Raw genomic sequence first — 18910 nt, forward strand, 5'->3', positions numbered from 1 at the left:
AGTTAAATTCAGGCTTTCCCCCTATGTTTTGATCCCATTTTTTCCCCAGCTAACATAAAAACCACATACTGGCAATCAACTCACAGAAAAGCAGTTTTATAGACAACCACCCATAGAATGCCACACTTCCCAAGAAGTAAAGCAGGTTTGGGTTTCTTTTTCATATTCATCATGACACAGTGCTACAATCATCTTGATGTTGATTAACAGCTTTCTCTCTTCACGGCTAATGTCACAGCCCTCTAGAACAGATTCTTCATTCTTATATAGGGAGGCATTCCCTTTCCATTGCAGCCTGAGAAGGGTGCCCATGAGACAGTTTCTACCCATATAGAGGCCTAAGGAATTCCAGCCCAAGACTCAGGAACTGTCACTGAACTGCCAGTAGGTCCGCTCAGATGATTCACTTGAATAAAACCTCTGCATTATCTTATTGGGCAGTTTTAAGACCTGCAATGACATTTAGGATATGAGATACAAGTTTTGTTACAGCTTTCCTACAAGCAGCTACTGCTTAATTATTCCTAAAGGAGTAATGACAGGCCCTCTCCTGAGCGTTTCAATCTCAACGTATGTTGTTGGACCACGAGTTTGCCAAGTACCATACCTTGAACAATTGCAATTTGTCCTCTGCGTGGCTTCAACAAAATCCCAGGATGCTACCTTGTCAGCTGTCTCTTCATCACACAAACCATTTGATGTAGCAGAATACTTCCTCCTATGATTCAATATCGGGAGAGTTATTTGGATCAACGTATGTTCTTTCCTCATCTTCTGTCAAACCTCAAGAGCAGTTTTGTGACACAGGATTCAGCAAAGAAATTATAAATAGTCTTTTACTAACATATTAAACAGGACTAAACAAACTACTAGTTAGGAACAAATTAACTTCTTAAAAATGTTTTATCACTAAGAGTAAAGCACCTTCTACTAGCAGTCGCAGCATCTGTAACAGAACTACCGTCTACAACGAACATACGACTTTAGGGGTCTTTTTAGCTTCACAAAGTGAGTACGTACTTGTTCTGTGCTCTGTTCATATTGCATTCTTGCCAAACTCTGTCCACCACCTGATTGGCTAGCTTTCTAGGTATTTTGCCGCCATGATGGCTAGTACTGTCAGAGATAAATCCATCAGAAACTGAAGAAAACTTCACCCATTTCTGGGCAGATTGAGCATCAACTGAAAAGAAGCACCAGAGGAAATAGTTTCAGGCAATGAGGCGATACACTCACAACCACTATTACTCCAATTCAACCACCACAGGAACATCTTAGGAAGAAAAGTATCTTCTTAACTCAATGTTAGGAAATAAAAACAAACAGAAAATTTAGGTAGAGTAGCTGATTATTATAACATGGTTCCCGCTCTTGAGGGGGGTGGAGCGGAGGGGCAAAAAGCACCATATATGTTTATGGTATAACTGGGCTGGCTATTCTTTATCTTCCAAGAAATTATAGACCTGAAAAAGAAAGTAACTTGAGCAAAGCTACCTGTTAGCAAATTTAACAGTATTATTTTTAAAAAAAGGGAAAAAAAAAAAAAAAAAAGGTCAAACTAAGGTAACAGAAGACCTTGGGGGAAAAAAACAAACAAAACCTCTTCTGCACAAGAACAACTGTATGTAAAGCCACTGTATGTAAAACCACCTGAAACTACCAGTGAGCCTTACCCACTTTGACTTAAAGTAGTTTACCATAACCACTACTCACACACAGTTCAGAGGGCACATAGCCTTACTGGAAACTTAACTACAAAATCTTCCTTGGACTGTGAAAGAGGCTGAAAACATCACCTGGCTCACTAACGACTGAGACGCACAATGAGGTTTATAAAGCTATGCCAGAGTGCATACATGCACACAAACACACGGGAGGGGTTGGGGAGGGGGAGGGGGGGAGAACAAAACCCACAAAAACAAAACCAAAAACTTGACCACAGAAATTTAAAGTACTGGATAACAACAACACGTACAAAAGCAGTCCTCATTTCAGCAACTTACAAAAGCTTTCAAGTTAATTTTGCCCACAACTGAACAATAAAAATTCGTTTTACTACAACAGACTTATGACTGACAAAATGTGATTTTTGGTAACAAGTCAGTTGTACAGAGAACATCTGAATCCTTTCCAAACACTGCCAGATTTAAAGGAGGAGCCATCAAAAACGTTTCCCACATGCAGAAGCTAATTTTATTATACCTGTTTGAACTTCCTCTGGGGATGTCGGTGGAGTCAGAGTTACTGAAGACATGGCAGGATCTCTTGTGGAAGCAGGCACTTGGTGGACACCCAAGCAAGTAGTTGAACAGTGAGATGCCCCTACAGTACTAGGAGCAGGGATGTCTGTCTGAGGAACTAGAACGAAGCATGCTGGGTATACCATTCGCACACCAGCTAAAAAAAAAGAGCAAGTCGATTTTACAGTTGTTTGCCAAAAACTTACATTTAAAATCGTCAACAAATGGATCGTTTCACCAGTCACTCATAAGTTTATCTACCCTTTCTACCTACTAAAGCATTATCCTCAGACAAAAAGTCTGTTTTCACCCTCATCATTACTTTATGGTTTGCTTTATACAGAAGATTTGGGTGAATGAATAAAAAGGGCTTTGTATATACAGGCAGACACAGCCCTGCCATCTACATGCTACTGCTTGCTTCTATCATTTTGTTTTATAAGGAAGACCGAGAGAGATACTGAGAACATACTTTTTAGTATCACCTAAAACTGACAATGTTCCACTCCCCATCATCATCAGGGTCTCCAGCCATCACTGCAATAGAAGCTTGTAACACTCATTACAGAGAAATGATTACATTAGTTGGCAAATCAAAGGTCAATAGCCCACAGCAGAGGAACAAACTACTGCGTCCCAGGGGCTTAGATTTTAGGAACAGCAGCAGATAAATGCAGTGCCTGAGTACATCAAGTTCTCCAGGATCATGGTTTTGAAGACATCGCTGAAAGGCACGTCTGTTCCATTTGAATTTGCACAGAATCTGAAACAGTACATGCTTTTGATGCATCTCGGATGTCAAGAGTGATAGTCTAGGGTTTTTTGACTATCTTCTTTATTTATTTTTTTAAAAACAATCTTGCTTCTCCGGGCACATGAAGAAAAACACCTCCTACTAATATGTCTGCAAAACCCACTTTAAGGAGCAACTCATTTTACACAGGCCTGAGCATTAAACAGAAAAACAGAAGACCAACAGCAGTTGCAAATAGTTGCAAAAAGAATAAAATGGGGTCATTTTGCATTCCGAATTTTGCAGACCTAACCGGCCAGTTTATTTCAGTAACTGAAAGGTAATCAGAGCACTCACCAACAAGGACTTCAACAGCAGCTAAAGAATCATCCTCCCAATCCATTTCTTCTTGTTTTTCCTCAGATCCCTCCTTCAAGTTAGATGTGACAGGATAGAATTGTTTCCATTCACCAATAAGCTTTTTTGTCGATGAATCAGAAAGCTTGAATGACTGCCCTGTGAGTGTGCCATTTAATCCGAACGGACTTAGAATAACTAAAAAAGATAAATAAAAATACGTTGGAGATTATGTCTAACCAAAATTCACCCTTTCCCACTGAAATAGCATTACTGTTATTTCAGCCACACCAAATAAACAACTTACCATCAGTAAGTCAAAATGCACCCCAACCACATTTTACTATACTGCCCACGTTTTTGGTAATAGGTACACATTGTTAAACGTATACATTGTTAAACACATTGCAAGAATCAAGGTACCGCAATAACAGTCACAATTTAATCTATTTAAACAAGCAACAAGCAAGTTTTCATCTTGGCTAGCAAGGAGTATTGAACACACATGTGGGATAAAGAAACACTATTTCAAATTCTGACAGAGTTAAGGTGTTTCCTCATCCTTTCATTCTGCTTGGTACAGTTACAACAACAACGTACATACAGGGAAGTAATCTGTTTCATGTTTAGTCTTGTCCATATTAGGAAGGCACAGCTGCTGTTAAATTGCATTCAAAATAAGCAAGTTTGGACACTGAGCATTAATAAACAAGGGCGGTGTGTGGTCATGCAGGAGAACTGATTTCTGTAGCCAACACAAGTGTGTCTAAGACAGGGAATGATCAAACAGCCCACTAACCAGACTCAGGCCCCATCACTCCTTTGTCTTCGAGACCATAGCCTGCATCTGCTGGTGGAACCAAAGGAATTTACAGGCAAGGAAGAGCCAAATAAAAAAGGGGTAGGGGGAGTGAATAGGTTAAGTACGTTGAGTCAGAAATGGATTTCTAAAAGACGGGTCGATGAAGATACATGGGGGGTTATAAAGCTTGTTGAAAAAGCAAATTTAAGTCACCAATAGGACGGTCATTGGAAATTAAGTTTATTGCATCATGAAGACAAATTATTTGGCTACGTGCCAAGAGATGAATATGGAAATCATCCACCTGCAGAAGAGCCGAGACACACCAACTGGCTTCTGACTATGTCAAGACAGGGGACATTCGGGGAGAGCGCGTAATCGATACAAAACAGGTAACGCCTCTGCTCCCGCTTCCAGTCTTTGCCAGAAGTCCTCGTTCTGAGCAACTCAAAGGATTGATTCAGTTTAATACTCACTACTGACCGGCAAAACCTACCTTGAAAAGGGCTGTTAGACTGCTGGGCGAGAGTGAGGTGTTCTTCACTAAGCAGGTACACAGGTTGATGCTGGCTGATTTCCACACTGGTGCAAACATTGCTATCTCCATGTAAGAAGAAGGTGAATGAGCAGGACAAGTGTTCACTGGGGAAAGAGAAGTTGGGAGGGTGCAGGCGTGGAAGGGAGAGAAAAAAAATTCCTAAGTATAGAACTTAAAATAAGTTGACAGCTTTCTCACTAGCTTGAAGGCGTTTCCTCCCAAAATATTCATTAATGAAGTAATAAAAAATCCCTTCTATCTAAGCAGCAAGAAAATACTAAATACATGTTCCCTTAGACCATTTACAAAGTATTCCAGCATTAGAGGCAAAACCAAAGATCAATCAGTTCGAAAACAACAGACACTAACTTTTCAATTTCTTTAGATTGACACTTTATATTTTGAGGTCTGGAGGAAATTTCAAATGCAATTTTTTGCAAGACAAAGAAAACTATAACTGAATACTTTTATATCTTACATATTTATTTAAATTCCATAAAAATATTTATGAACACATATTAATTTTAATGAGGCTATATCTAGGTTCTCCTGTCACAGATCCACTAAGCAGAATTTATATTTTAAGATTTATATTTAATATTAGCCAACAAGGCACTTATTTAAAAGCAGGAAGAAGAATGGCAACAGCTTTGAGAAGTGTTGGTTTTGTTTTGTTTTTTTCAAATTGAATCTTATCTTCATGCTCCTGAAGCCAACCAAGTAACTAAAAATTAAATCCCATGCCTACACACAAAAGGGAAGATACAATCAAAAAAAAAAAACCAACCCAAACCAAAGTTTAAGTCATTGATAAAGTCATTAAAGCAAGTATCAATGTTTAATATCAGATGCTTCACTGATAGCTTCTCTTAGTGTTTAAAAAAAAAAAAAAGTCTTGTACAGCAAAAGAACACCCCAATAATAAACACGTCTCCTTCATATAACTCCGAATTAAATGCTATTTTCACCGTGCTGTACATAGTTACTAGTTAGCAACTCCATAAAATCTTCTACCTCCCAAGATCATGTTTTAGAGACTTCCCAATTTTTGCAGCTCAGTTAGCTGTTGTTTTGTTACAAAAAATATAGATAAACCCCTACAAGTAGAACTATCAAAATATTCTATGTTGCATCCAACTCAATTCAGTGGTTTATGTGAAATATATTCTACCAGTTTTAATTAAAGGGCAGGAATAGAGCAGGAAGGCAAAAAAAGCAGATCCCTGCCAGGACGTTGCGGAAGCAGTACGTCTTCATAGCCAGTTCCATCTGAAAAAGCTTTTTTTTTTTTTCCTTCTTTAAAGAAGTTGTACAGGCACAGCAATTTTCAGTTATATCAGCTACAAGTTATCTCAAGTGTCTGCCAGACTAATACACTCCCATAGGAAAAGAACAGATGTTTAAAAGCAAGAAGATGCTATTCACATTGGACATTAAATTAGATCCACCATCTTAGTAATAGAAGAATGAAAGTCAAGGAGAACCTTAAAAGTACTTCATAAACTACTGAACAGAAAATAAATCCTTCTCTGTAAGGAGGGTAGCATCAAGCACCTGCTCAGTCTCAGGAAAAAAAGGAAAAAAAAAAAAAAAAACACCCACCAAACCAAGTCAAGGGAAACAGGCTAAATTAAGTTGGCCAAAATAACGGATACTAGTCCATTTTTTGCGAGGTCAAATGGAAAACACACTCCTGAACTACTGTGGCCTAAAAAGACTGTATGAATGCAACACCACTCTTTCCCCCCAAAATAAAATTAGACCCCATCAACTAACACCCAGGATTGCGTGCACGCTCTCCAACCTCATGAAGTGCTTGCATTTCGTAGTCTACAGCATGAGAACGCAAAGCAAGTTTTGCATTCCTGAAAGAGATCCAAACAGAGCTGCAGGGCGCAAAGAACTGACAAACTCCGAGCACCAGAGCAACCCTATTAAAATGCAACCTCCACAGGTGCAGTTACAGATACATCCTTAGTGTAATTTCCAAGATGTATCTTTCCTCCACCCGGATAGATGGTGGGACAGTAAACAGCAAGGGTAAAAAAAAAAAAGTTTCTGGAATTGGCACAGTCCATTCAATCTACGAAAACAGAGAGAAATTGGTTCGCTGAGTCTTACCCCAAAGACTCAAAGAGCAGCCACCGGGTAGTCACCACAAAGAAAGAAGGCTAGTGTTAAGTACATGACTTTGCCTACCAGGAGATTTAAAATTAGGGACCTTTAAGAATGAGAGAACCCACAAACGGTTCAAGGAGGAACAGGAAGCGCAGCACATTTTTTTATGACAGTAACTTAAAGCAGGCCATGAAGCGAACTCAATGAGGAACTCCTGTAAGCGGCTGGCCGCGACTGAAGCGTAAGAGTTTTCAAGGTGTGTCAAGTCTGTGTCGGTATGCTGATCTGCTGCTCCATTTTAATTGTGTTTCAGGAACAAAAAAAAAAGCCAGGATCCAGAGGAGTGAATTATCACTATTCATTGACAAGTACTCAGCACAACTGCTTCGGTAATCCAACTCCGGGCAGAATACTCCCTGCGGGTGAAGTAACATACTGCTCAGGAATCCCAGTAAAGTTAGTTTCCAAAATGCAGTGACGATGGAGCTCAGCATCTTGTTGATGATTTCAAGTTCAAATGAAGTCACATGGTTAGCAAACACCACTAAATTCCTATATGGAAATCTGATTAAACTTTAATCCTTATGCAAATAGTTGAAGACCGATTTTCAAATTTAATTTTATTTTAAAGTCATATTGGATGGTTTAAGGTGAAAGAGTGGATGGTGTTCTTGGCTCCGAGTGACAGATTAACTATTTAGAAGCTTAGTATTGTGAGGCAAAGTTTAAAAATAAAAGCACATATTCTTTAAATACACTTTAAATGCAATTAAGCTATGTCTCTTGTAAACACCACATTATTACACAGATAAAGGGCAGACAATTGTAGCATAATCTGATGGAATTCAAATAAACCAAGACAAAGAGAAGCATCAGCATGATAACAGAAGCATTTCAATTCATTACACTGCAAAACTGGTCCTAAGAAGTAGCGAGGGAAATTCAAGGTCATCGCGCAAAAAAAATCCAAACAAACACAAACAAACAAACAACCCCCCCCCCCCCCCCCCCCCCCCCAAATTAGAACTCTTTTCTCCCCCACTCAGCAGGGGAGAGGTTTCCAACAAAATAATAAAGTAAGAGAGCAGCCATTGTTGCCACTGACATCATTCAACCAGCTTTGGCATGCAAGCCGCAAGCGCCCTGCTTGTACCGCTGGGAAAGCGAATCTGCTATGGTACAATTCATTCTAGAAAATCCAAACGTACTAAAATTTTCACTAATTCTGGTTATAAATTTCAGTGTTAAACAGCAAAATGATGCACACCACCTGGGGGTTTTGTTGCAGTACTTTCAGAGGTGCAGGAAAGTAATTTTATGCACAATAGGGTAATGTTGTTTCATAGTAGAAATACATAGCAAAAACCACTGCTGTCCTTAAGCTCAAGCTAAGGGATACAGATTTCCACATGCTACACACAGTATCACCTGAAAACATGAGTCGTCCTTAAACTACAGGTTAACATGAAAGGTAAAACTACCACTTTATGTACTCAAACATAACATTAACTTTCTTCCTCGCTAGTCATGCTCAGAAACTGTTTCTTTGCATTTAACATCATCGCTTCTGTTAGGTTACAAAACTTTGGGAAACATCAGTGCGTGTGAAATAATCACAAGAAATACAATGAAGAATCCTAATTAAAAAAAAAATCAAAACCATACTGAAGCTCTTTGCAGGGGAGTAGAGAAAAGGAGGAAGGAAAACAAAGAACCAGAGCTCTAAGTTACTGGATGCCCCTACATACACCTTCACATGGACTTAGCAAGAAACTCTATGTTCATGCTTTTTTTTTTTTTTTTTTAAATTAATACATTTGTACATTCTCCAATTCCTTAATTTTCCAGAGACTGATTGCTAGTACACAATGCCACCTCAACTTCAGCTTAGGAGGAACCGTCTCAAACCTTCCTATAACCTATTAAAAATAAATAAATAAAAATAAAAAATACATATACAGGGGGGAGAGAGAGAGATATCTCTCTCCACCATTTCTTTAAGTCTTTATCTCCTATTCTCAATAACTCACCTCACAGCTAAAAATCCTAATCAAGCAAAAAATTTACCTACTTATCACTTTGGGGTAAACAGGCAAATTACCTTTACAATTCAGTCAAGGACACAATAACAGAAAGCAAGCTGGTGGTTTCCTGCCTGCTAATGCAGAGTTCATCCTATGCTTTTATTTGCAGACATTTTAAAACTAGCTCAGATCACTAGATAATTTGTGCAGAGCACCTCATGACTGAAATATAAAAAAAAAAAAACACCAAACCCCTATACCTCAACACTCAGAACTCGTCCTGCATGCAGAGAGCAGCAGTGAAGTCCTTAAGGTGCAGATACAGAAAAACAAAACAAAAAACCCCACAACTTATCTTAAAGCTACTATTGATTCCCCCCCCCTTTTTTTTTTTTGTACTTTTACAATTAGGATCAGGTATTGTTGAATGTGCATACATAAGTCTTAAAAGCAGAGGATAGAATTCTAACAAAAAATTCTGAAAACAAAATCCTAGTTCTACCAAAAATCTCATTTTCTCAACTGACCCTGAATATGAAGTTATTCTATTAATATTTCTAATTAAAGTCCTAATCTCAGAATTTAAATATCAATAATCCAGCTTCTAACTGATCTCTGAATGTTATGTAGTGTCATCAGAATGAGCGTTCTTTATGAATTTTGACCTGAACACACCAGAACTCAGTCAGAATGAGTTCCGATACTGAAAGCAACTTTAAAAAAGGAAAGAAAAAAAAAAAAGGGCGGGGGAGGGTAGGAAGAGGCTCTTTGGAAGTAATGCTATTTTAAGCAACCTTCAGTCCTCACCTATGCTCCATTAAGAGGCATTTCTATAAACAACATTTTTGATTCCCCTGTGCTCCCTCTTCACTCAGATCATACAAAACAAAGATGTTTTCATTTCTGAGACAAAGGTTTATGATTCGATGTGAAAGAAACAGAAACTGCTGTGGAAGATTTCAATACAATTTCTACTTCTACCTTTGTAAGAGAAATTGCAGGGAAGGAGGGGAAAGCACACTAAAATTAACATATACATGAGGTTTCTACATCTCCATTAGCAAATCTGAAAACATCTCCTTGATAAAAAGGTAATTAGGTCTGTTTTTTCCTCCACGTTAGTACTTACGTAGAGCTTTATATCTTCAAAGTGCTTCACAAACATTAGCTGCATTAGAACCTCACTAATCCACACTTCACTAGATTGCATACTTCAAATCAGCACCACACTACGGCTGAAAGGCAAGGAGACTGCAACGGCATCAGAAGCAACAAGCAAGTCTCCAACTAAAAAACCCTATAGCACATTTAACAGTAAATTCAAAAAAAGCATCCAAATGATCCAACTGAAAGAGAGAATTTTGGTTTTTTAAATAATTACCATTTCATATGTTCCTAGACTGTCTTACTTGAGTTGAATCAAGAGTGGCTTACCAAGTCAAAGCACTGCTAACCCTCCCAAAGTATTTCCCATATCCTTATAAACTATGTATTTTCTACTGCCATCTCCTAGATGAGGAAAACTGACCTTGCAAAGTAAAATTACTGTCCAGATCTAATAGCCGTCACAATTAGGATTCCACCATTTCCCTTTCAGTGGGGTAGAACACACCTTGTTTAGGAGCACAAACACATCAGCTACAGTTTTAAGTCTCTAATTAATATGCATCATTATTTCAGACTGTTACGCAATGTTTGCCAAAAATTGGTACATACTGGCCAGCACCCAGAATCCTTCAGGGCGTTTTGACCAAGAATCAATATATCATGACTGGCTGACAACAATTATCATCAGCAGCCATAGAGCTGAGAGTTCCAACTGATGCATCATTGCTGCCCAAATAGAAGCATCTCCAAATAGTTATTCTTCACTACAGGCTATTTCGGTATGCCACTTAAATAAATTTAAAGTATCTAAGAAGTTCCTTTTTAAGGTGGTAGTTGCCTTCTATAGTAAATTCTTGGGCTGGAGAACACACTCTCACAATTAAATAGGTTCTTTTGGAAATACAAATTTAAATAGGAAAGAGTTTTAAGGTGACACACGCGTGCCATGAAGCCCTAAGACCCTTCATATTCAGTTACTTGTCTGCTGTTTTTTTCTCTTTCCTTTAACCAGGTTGAGAGACTACAGCAAGCAGCATAGGTTAGAAAACAAAACATGCCTGCCAAAGAGTAAGTCTTGAGGAATTACACACCTGACCACATGCGCAACACGCGCTACATCGTCCTCTATTCCACTGCACTACCTCGTCCTCTATTCCACAACACATTACGCTCTACGCTTTGTTCTTTGTCAGGCAACCCTCTAGGGCTTTTCATCATGGAGAAGAAAGAGTGAAGCTGCCAAGCCACTTGAGGCTTTCTGAGCTAACAGAAGAAAAACAGAAGCAACTCCCTCAAGACAACCCATCTACCACCTTTCCTTTGTAAGTGCTTGTTCAGAATAGTTCTTTGTGACTATACACATCTTCCAGGTATAGCCATAACACCGCAAGGCGCTAATGAAAAGAAGCTTCCTGTGCAGCCACCTTCACCCCTATGCTGCTTCAGCCACCCGTCTTATTTTAAACATGGCATCTTCAGTTTCCACTCACCATCCATAATCCTGAATTACAAAACTCCACAATCTTAATTCCGACTAGAAAGGAGCAGGAAATTAAGTATGCATTTGCTGTAATAAGCAAAATCTTAAATAAGTAAAATACTGAAATCAGACTGTTATATTAACACAGCACCAAAAATAATTGCCAGGAAAAACATTTGAGTTTTCTTGATTTAAGAAATGAAAGAGAAAGAAAGAAAAAGAAAAAGGAAAAAAAAACAAACCACAAGGCAAGTACACAAATTGTTTCAATTATTAAATACTTCAGGAGCCGCCTTTGGTTTTGTTTTAGTTATTTTTGAGGGGATTGGTTTGCTTTTTAAGCGCTGGGGGCTGAGAGAAATAGAGGATAAGAGAAATCAGTTCCTAGTTCTCTAGGAAGGACATGCTATCATACATACCCATTACGTTGCAGTACAACTTTTTATGATAAGAGTTTGAATCATCATTAATCAATTCACAAACATGCCCTTCTTGCCCTTGGCTAGGAGTTCCCCTATAACATCAGGGTTTGTATCAGCCCCATCACAAGGTCTGCACTTCAGGCAGACACAGTGGCATTAACATCCTTAATGTGAAAGCTCAAAGAAATCTAAACAAATGCACATCTACGTTTTCTAGCAAGTTACATATTCTGTATCTTAACATGAAGTAATAAGATCTCAAAATACAGACGCTTCTCTAGCTACTGACAAAAAGATGGAACAGCAGACATTTTTCTAAGCATCTCTGAGTAACTCCCTATGGTCATGAAGGTAAATATAGCAGAAAGCTGATTTTGATGATAACACAAAGCAAAAAACATAGCTAATAGCAAAGTAGAAAAAACCCTTCCAGTTCAAAGCACATCATTAATGACTACTGTCAAAAGGCTTTCCAAAATATTTTTCACATAGCTGAAGATGTTTTGATTTTAGTTAGACCTGCGAGTTAAAAACATTTATTTATTCCATAACCAAGTTATGCGCACTAAAACAAATACAAATGTAGCAAGTGACCTGTATTCCAGAATAAGTCATATCCACCTAAAGACTGCCATGTTTTAAAATTAACTTCATTATTAACAAGCTTAGCTTCATCCCAATAAAAACAAGAAAAAAAGGATTTTATTCTTGTACACTACTAAAACTATAGCATGACATCTAACAAAGAAGCAAAACTGATTTTTTCAGAATGCAACTAGGAGTTTACATATATACACACAGACTTACATAAAAAACTGTGTATTTCTCCAGATAGAACGATTATAAGCAATACTACAAAAAGAGTTTGCTCATGTTCCTGCATTTCAGAACTTAAATGAGACTAATAAACTTGTCGTCTTATATGTTAGCATCCTTTAATTATGGAGGACGCAAATCTCAATTATCTGAACTTGAGCTTCCACAATGAAATATACGTGTGCTATAAAGAATAAGAATCCAGAACATATTTGGGAAACGGATAATAGCTAGACAGTACTCTATTTCAAAGACAGTGTAACAGCTTTCAATGTATTGCTCTCTCCCATTCCAAAACATTTACAAACATCTTGTTAAGCCAGTGTCAAAGTTCAAAACTGAAACGCATTATAAAAATTTCATTTAATAAAATCTGAAGTATCTGTATCGTTTCTGTATTATCTTATTGTTCAGTGAACAAGAAGAGCACAGATTTATTGTTGAAAGCTAAAAACCAAGAGCCATATCATTTCTTCATTTTTCCTGATGAACCAAGTACCACTGTAACTTAAGCTAAATAAAGAGAAAACTGCTTTGTGATGTAAAGTGCTAAATTTGTCTGCTTGTAGTCTCTGTAGCAACCCAATATTCCAAAGAGACAATCATGTGATCAATGCTCTCAGCTCCTGCTGTTTATCCTGCACTGTCCTACTTACAGCAGCTCTCAATTCCAGCTGTCTACAGTAAAAGGAAAAACATCACCTGCTCTCCTGCCGGTACATGATGCCAGAACAGCCTCATTAGAGCTGTTGTAAAAAAAATGTTGACATTGTTTGATTTAAAGATTAACATAGGGAGGAAATTTACACTGCAAAAAGAGTTGAGCAGACTTAACAGAAAATATTCCAACAGTATCAAGGAAGAGCCTCGTAGTTTCAGCTATTAAGGTTTCAAATTAAATATACAGAAATGAACGCAAAACCTGTGGCTACATGTTGCTATTGTATAGTTAACTGTCTCAAGTATGAAGAAATTTTTGAGCTTTAGCAACCAGAATCTCCTCATTCTGTTCCTTAATAATTCACAGCATCACTCTAAAGGGATCAAGAAGCAAATGACTCCATTCCTATTGAAAGAGGACCCCACGGGAAATAGGAAAAAGGTAGCCAAACAGGGGGATAAGGCAGAAATGTGGGCTCAGGGCCAAAAGCATAGCACTGCCTTCGTCTTAAGGGCAGCAAAGACTGAACAGACAATGGCTGATCTCCTTCAGAGTAAGGGCTGTCACATTATCAATACAAACATTTCTGAAGTAGGCAGCAAGACCATTTCCATGGCCCAACTGAAAAAAAAACCATGAGCCCCACACACACTACAGCCGTGGCCATTCAAGATTGCAGATCTGCCAACACACTTGCGCCAAACTCAGGAAGCACATCCATTGTGGCTAGTTTCACCTCTTCCTCCCGGCAAGATGAGGCAGAGAGGAAAAAAATACACATGTTCAGAACTATGATAAGCACACCTTCGAATCAAGATAACTACATGTACAAAGGCTTCTAACAAAATCAAATTTATATCTAGAGTATTTTTCAGCAGTCATTTTCCATGAAATCATATACTTATTATTTACATCAGATAGATAAAAATAATTTTTCCATGAAAAAATAAAAGAACGGTGGGCTGGCATTATGAAATCCTGTACCCATACTAACATTAAACAGCATTACCTGCGAAACCTGTGCAGCAAGTTTCATTTTGTAAGCTATGATAAGCTTATCACTTATGATTTTCCAAGTGGGTTTTTGTTTTGGAGGGTTTTTTGTTTGTTTGTTTTGGGTGTGTGGTGGGTTTTTTGGGTGTTCTTTTTGTTTTGTTTTTTAAGTGAACTCGTCAGACACAAGTTCTGGTTTGCCACCCACTGCAATTGGTTATATTATTTCCTATTTACAAGAGGGTGGGGGGAAAGCAACCATACAAGTAATATAGTAGCTTTTAGTATTCTAGATTTTCAGTTGTCTATCAGATCCTCCCACAAAACCAGGATTACTCAATTATTTGCTTACTGGTATTTCAATGGTGTTAAAGTTTAGCAAGTTGCACTTATTACCAAAACTTCAGCAGATATCCTCCATGTAAGCACTTCATACGTTTGTTTCTTTAGGAGTGTCAGACTTAATCTTCATTACGGAATTGTATCTGAAATAGTGTTTAATCTGACAAGTTTCCTAATCATATTTATTCCAGGTATACACTACTATTTTAGCACCCAGTTGGCAAGAGGAAGAGTCTCATCCAAAGGCTGCTACTTGAGCAGTCTAACCAGAAAAGGTAGACAGACAATTGAATGCAGCAGATCACAATCTCCGTCTCATACATTTATAGAGCAGATTTTTGATTAAAGCGTACACAACCAGATTTCTGAACGTGGCAATAACACAATAGGTTGGAAAGGAGAAAAGAGAAAGACAGTCCTGTTTGTCAAACTCTGTAATTTAATATGCAGTCATTTAAACCACATTATTGAGCTTCTGCAGTCTACCTTGCTTTAAGTGATTGAAACAGGTTGTGACAAATACTGAGGCAATGATTTTTTTTTTCCTGTTTGGTTACAACTAAGACCATTAGCAAAACCTTCCCTTTAGTTTTTTATTCTACTGTTGTTCTTGTGCTGACCCCCATCACCCATTCCTGAAACTGAAAACTGCCTACTTACAAACGAGCAACAACAAAAAACCCAGCACACGCACTGTAGGGAGTTAGCTACTCCATTCCTGCCCTATCTATAAACAGAAATGGAACTAGCATACTTGAAAACCTCAGACAGTTTCCTCAGGCATGGTAATCGTGACTTGTTCTAACAGATCAAATTTCACCAAATACATGACTGTCTCACTTTTCTCAATGCTGGTTTTAGACTTGGGAGAAGTAGGGGGAGGGAGGGAAGAGCAGGTCATGGTTATTACCTTGCAGCCTTGTCTACATGCAGCATGTGACTGCACAATGCAAATATCTGAGGTTTTTATTTTTTCCATAGCAAAATTTTTAAGAGGTATTAAACCCTAACGTGAGGTTAGTTTAATAAGTTTGTTTGTTTGTTTTAGGAGTCACATCATTAAATATAACTAAACAGTGAACACTTAAAACAATCTCATTCTTATTTTCTTGGTCATCTATTCACATGCCACAGTGGCATCAGTTTATGAACATTAAGGGCTGCCCTCTTAAAATTAAGATGTACGCAACACAATGATGAAATCGACTTTTTTTTTTTTTAATATAACCTTATACAAGGAGGAAGAATAACAGGGCAACGGACAGGAAGCCATGGCTGCCTGAGGATCTGTCATCACAGCCAAACACCTATTAGAAATCACAGCCTTACGTCTGTTGCACTACCACACAACACACGAAAAATGCACCACAACCGACTTCCATTGTTGGGAGACCAGATAACAGAAAATCTCACATATTCTGGAACCACATGCTTTCAAACAGAACTCAGGAAAAAAAACAGATGGGATCAGCTTTGAATGAAAGAAATAGCTCTGTCCATGCATCCTTCAAAGAGAAAGAAAGTGAGAAAGCGGAACTAAAGTTCTGCCCATTGCTCAACCACAGCTCCAGAAAGCACGTTAAGAAGTTACCTCCACCGTCAACAGCACTGACTACTCAGTCTCTAATCAAAGTCTTTGAAGCCAAAGATTGCCAGCAAGAACAACCAACCTTATCGAAATCTGTAGTTATAATACACCGAGAACAAGTCTGTATAGTGCCAGCCAATCCCCAAAGCGCAGGGTAGTATAAACTATGATCTGAAGCAGACTGCTAGCAGACTTCATATCCTCAGTATACTAAGTGCCTTTAAATTATACAAGCACATGAATTCTACCTCAGGGTTTCTGAATGTTAATGCAAAGAACAGTCCCAAAGAAAGCAAAGCATACATAACAATATGGCATGGAAGGAGGCACTAAGATAACAGTAACAAGGCTGGAAACAAAGTGAGACGACACTCATGCAGGGATACCAGAGAGGGGGGCAAAACCTTCCTATTTTGGGGTGCATGCAGTTTCTTCCTGTACTTCTCCCACTATTCAGTGTTTTCTAAGAAGGAAAGGATGAATAAAAATATACCAACACCATCATGGGTAACTTTTTTCTTCCTTAAGAACGAGATACACATTTAATCAACACAAGCAATATAGAGAAGTAATTACAACCTTCCTGAACAGAAAGGCTTTATTCCCTGTGACAGATGCAATACCTGCCACATTCACCTGTGGCCACTTCTACACAGGAGCAGCACTACTTTTTGGGGAGGTATACCTATTTCTAACAGAGGAATAAACAGAAAGTCTTCTGAAAAAGACTCTTTTCTTCCTACATCAAGTAGCTAGTATGACATGCTTTTGAGACTATCATTATGAATATTACTATTCCTGTTACTTGAAAGATGTTGAAAATGCCCAAAAGACAAAAATACAGTTTCAAAACTGTTCTGATTCTTAAGACATGTGCATTCATAATCATGAAGAGAAGAATGGCTTTGGGGAGGGGTTGATGGTGGTTTGTTTTGGTCTTTGTCAGCCACACCTACAAAAAAAGATAAACCTAGTATAGGTCTTGTTGACTAAATGGATTCTGAGGAAGGAAAAGTATGCTAAAGTTGGCTAGAGGTAACAAAACGTAAGCCTTAATACCAGTTGTCTGGTAAGAAACACATTAGCACCCTGGGTGCAACATTCAGAGCATTTTCTAGGCAGGCCGCAAGTCCTTCTATGTTCTGTTCGGGCCTCACGCTTTGCTGCAGTGTCACGCTTAGCATTTGGTAAGAGAGAAACGTCCCTTTTGACTAGAAGAGTATTCCAATTTATACAAGAGACCAAAACCCACTTAAACCATTCCACCTGACACTTCCTCCTCAATCACAGAGTAACACACTTTCTAGCTACAGAGGTGGTATCACAAAGCACCTATTTCAATCGTTTGGCTTTCTCCCACAGGAAGTTGCTGGGAGCAGCAGAGGCCTGCCTCTGAACAGCTTAACTTTCCAGAGAATATAGATTATCCAAGTTACAGTTACTCCTAGAAGGGATGAGCCAAATATGGCAAGGGTGTGCACATCTGTTAACCATTCCCCTCACTTCATTTCATAAAAGCCAGTACTTGGAATATCACATGGTACTGAGCTACCTGCTACAAAAAAATTGAGATTTCTCTGCAAAGAAATTGTTTTACACCGATCTGTGTAAATCTTTCTACATATTTTTCCAGTAGTTCTGGACTACTTACGATGAAGTTGTGTGGGTAAGCACACAATTCCTTCAGTCATCTTCATCAAGCACGCTGACCTTCTGACCTTCTTAGAAGAAGAATCAGTCTCCAAATTAAACAAACACTGCTATTTTATTTTAAAAGCTTTCATCAGCTTTTCCAGCTGCTGCAGAGAGCTTTATAGAATTACTGTAAGAGATGCCATGATATAACTAATGCTAGTTTCAAATGGCAATTTGGAAAACCAGTTCCTCAAATGAGGAAAGTCCAGACTGTGCCAAGACAATATTGGCCTAAACAGTTAAAAGTAAACTCTTTACTATTGATTTATAGCAACAACACACAGAAGAAATGGATGGACAAGGACACCCCAGAGAGGAAACATTTGCCCTGACCAGGGTGGAGAAAGAGATGCCTAGAACTAAAGGACAAGTTTATACATAAATTAAAAGCAGCAGTTCACAACTACTAATAGAAACACACACAAACATGTGCTTCTGCTTCTTTTGCTCCAAAACAGCTCTAATTTCCTTTCAAGTTTAAATTTATTGCAGAAGATGCCAACAATGGCCAACTCCACACCCATAAAGCAAAGCCACTGATCTCAAAATTTCCTGCATGCAAGATTTAACACATACATACATACACACACACACAAAAGAAAAGAAAAAAAAGAACACCACCATGCAAAAACCCCCAGAAAAAAAAACCATCATCTAAGCTTTAAATTACTTTGGATTTTAAAAGCTGATTTGGGAACAGCGATTAAACTTGTTCCAGCTAACCTAGTTTTTATTCATTTCATTATTATTGCTAGGCAACATAGACCGTGTCAAACCACGTTAGAACCATGAGAAGAAGTCCTTCCAATTTAGATCAAAAATTCTCCTCTCGCCCTCCTCCCCCTCAATGTGGAGGCCACATGGATTCTTTTAACATCACTGTTCCCAGACACAACCTTCTTTCTGACCAGGAGCTGACATTTCAAACTCTCTTCTCAACATCTCCCAGAAGATGCAATTTATCCACACCTCATGTGGCTCATATGGTGCCTGC

The 18910-nt window shown here is 38.4% G+C and overlaps 1 protein-coding gene across 1 annotated transcript in view; it reads right to left on the minus strand.

Moving 5' to 3' along the window:
- MED13 (mediator complex subunit 13) overlaps window positions 1-18910 on the minus strand; it is a 55340-nt gene that overhangs the window by 23788 nt on the left and 12642 nt on the right. Inside the window, exons 4-8 of the mRNA XM_075719746.1 lie at window positions 4629-4774; window positions 3331-3528; window positions 2203-2397; window positions 1021-1183; window positions 608-718 (exon numbers count right to left, since the gene is read on the minus strand). Of these exons, the coding sequence (XP_075575861.1) occupies window positions 608-718; window positions 1021-1183; window positions 2203-2397; window positions 3331-3528; window positions 4629-4774 (813 nt within the window). The remainder of the gene's footprint in view (window positions 1-607; window positions 719-1020; window positions 1184-2202; window positions 2398-3330; window positions 3529-4628; window positions 4775-18910) is intronic.

Source organism: Pelecanus crispus, chromosome 12 (assembly GCF_030463565.1).
Source record: "Pelecanus crispus isolate bPelCri1 chromosome 12, bPelCri1.pri, whole genome shotgun sequence".
Classification (NCBI taxonomy): Eukaryota; Metazoa; Chordata; class Aves; order Pelecaniformes; family Pelecanidae; genus Pelecanus; species Pelecanus crispus.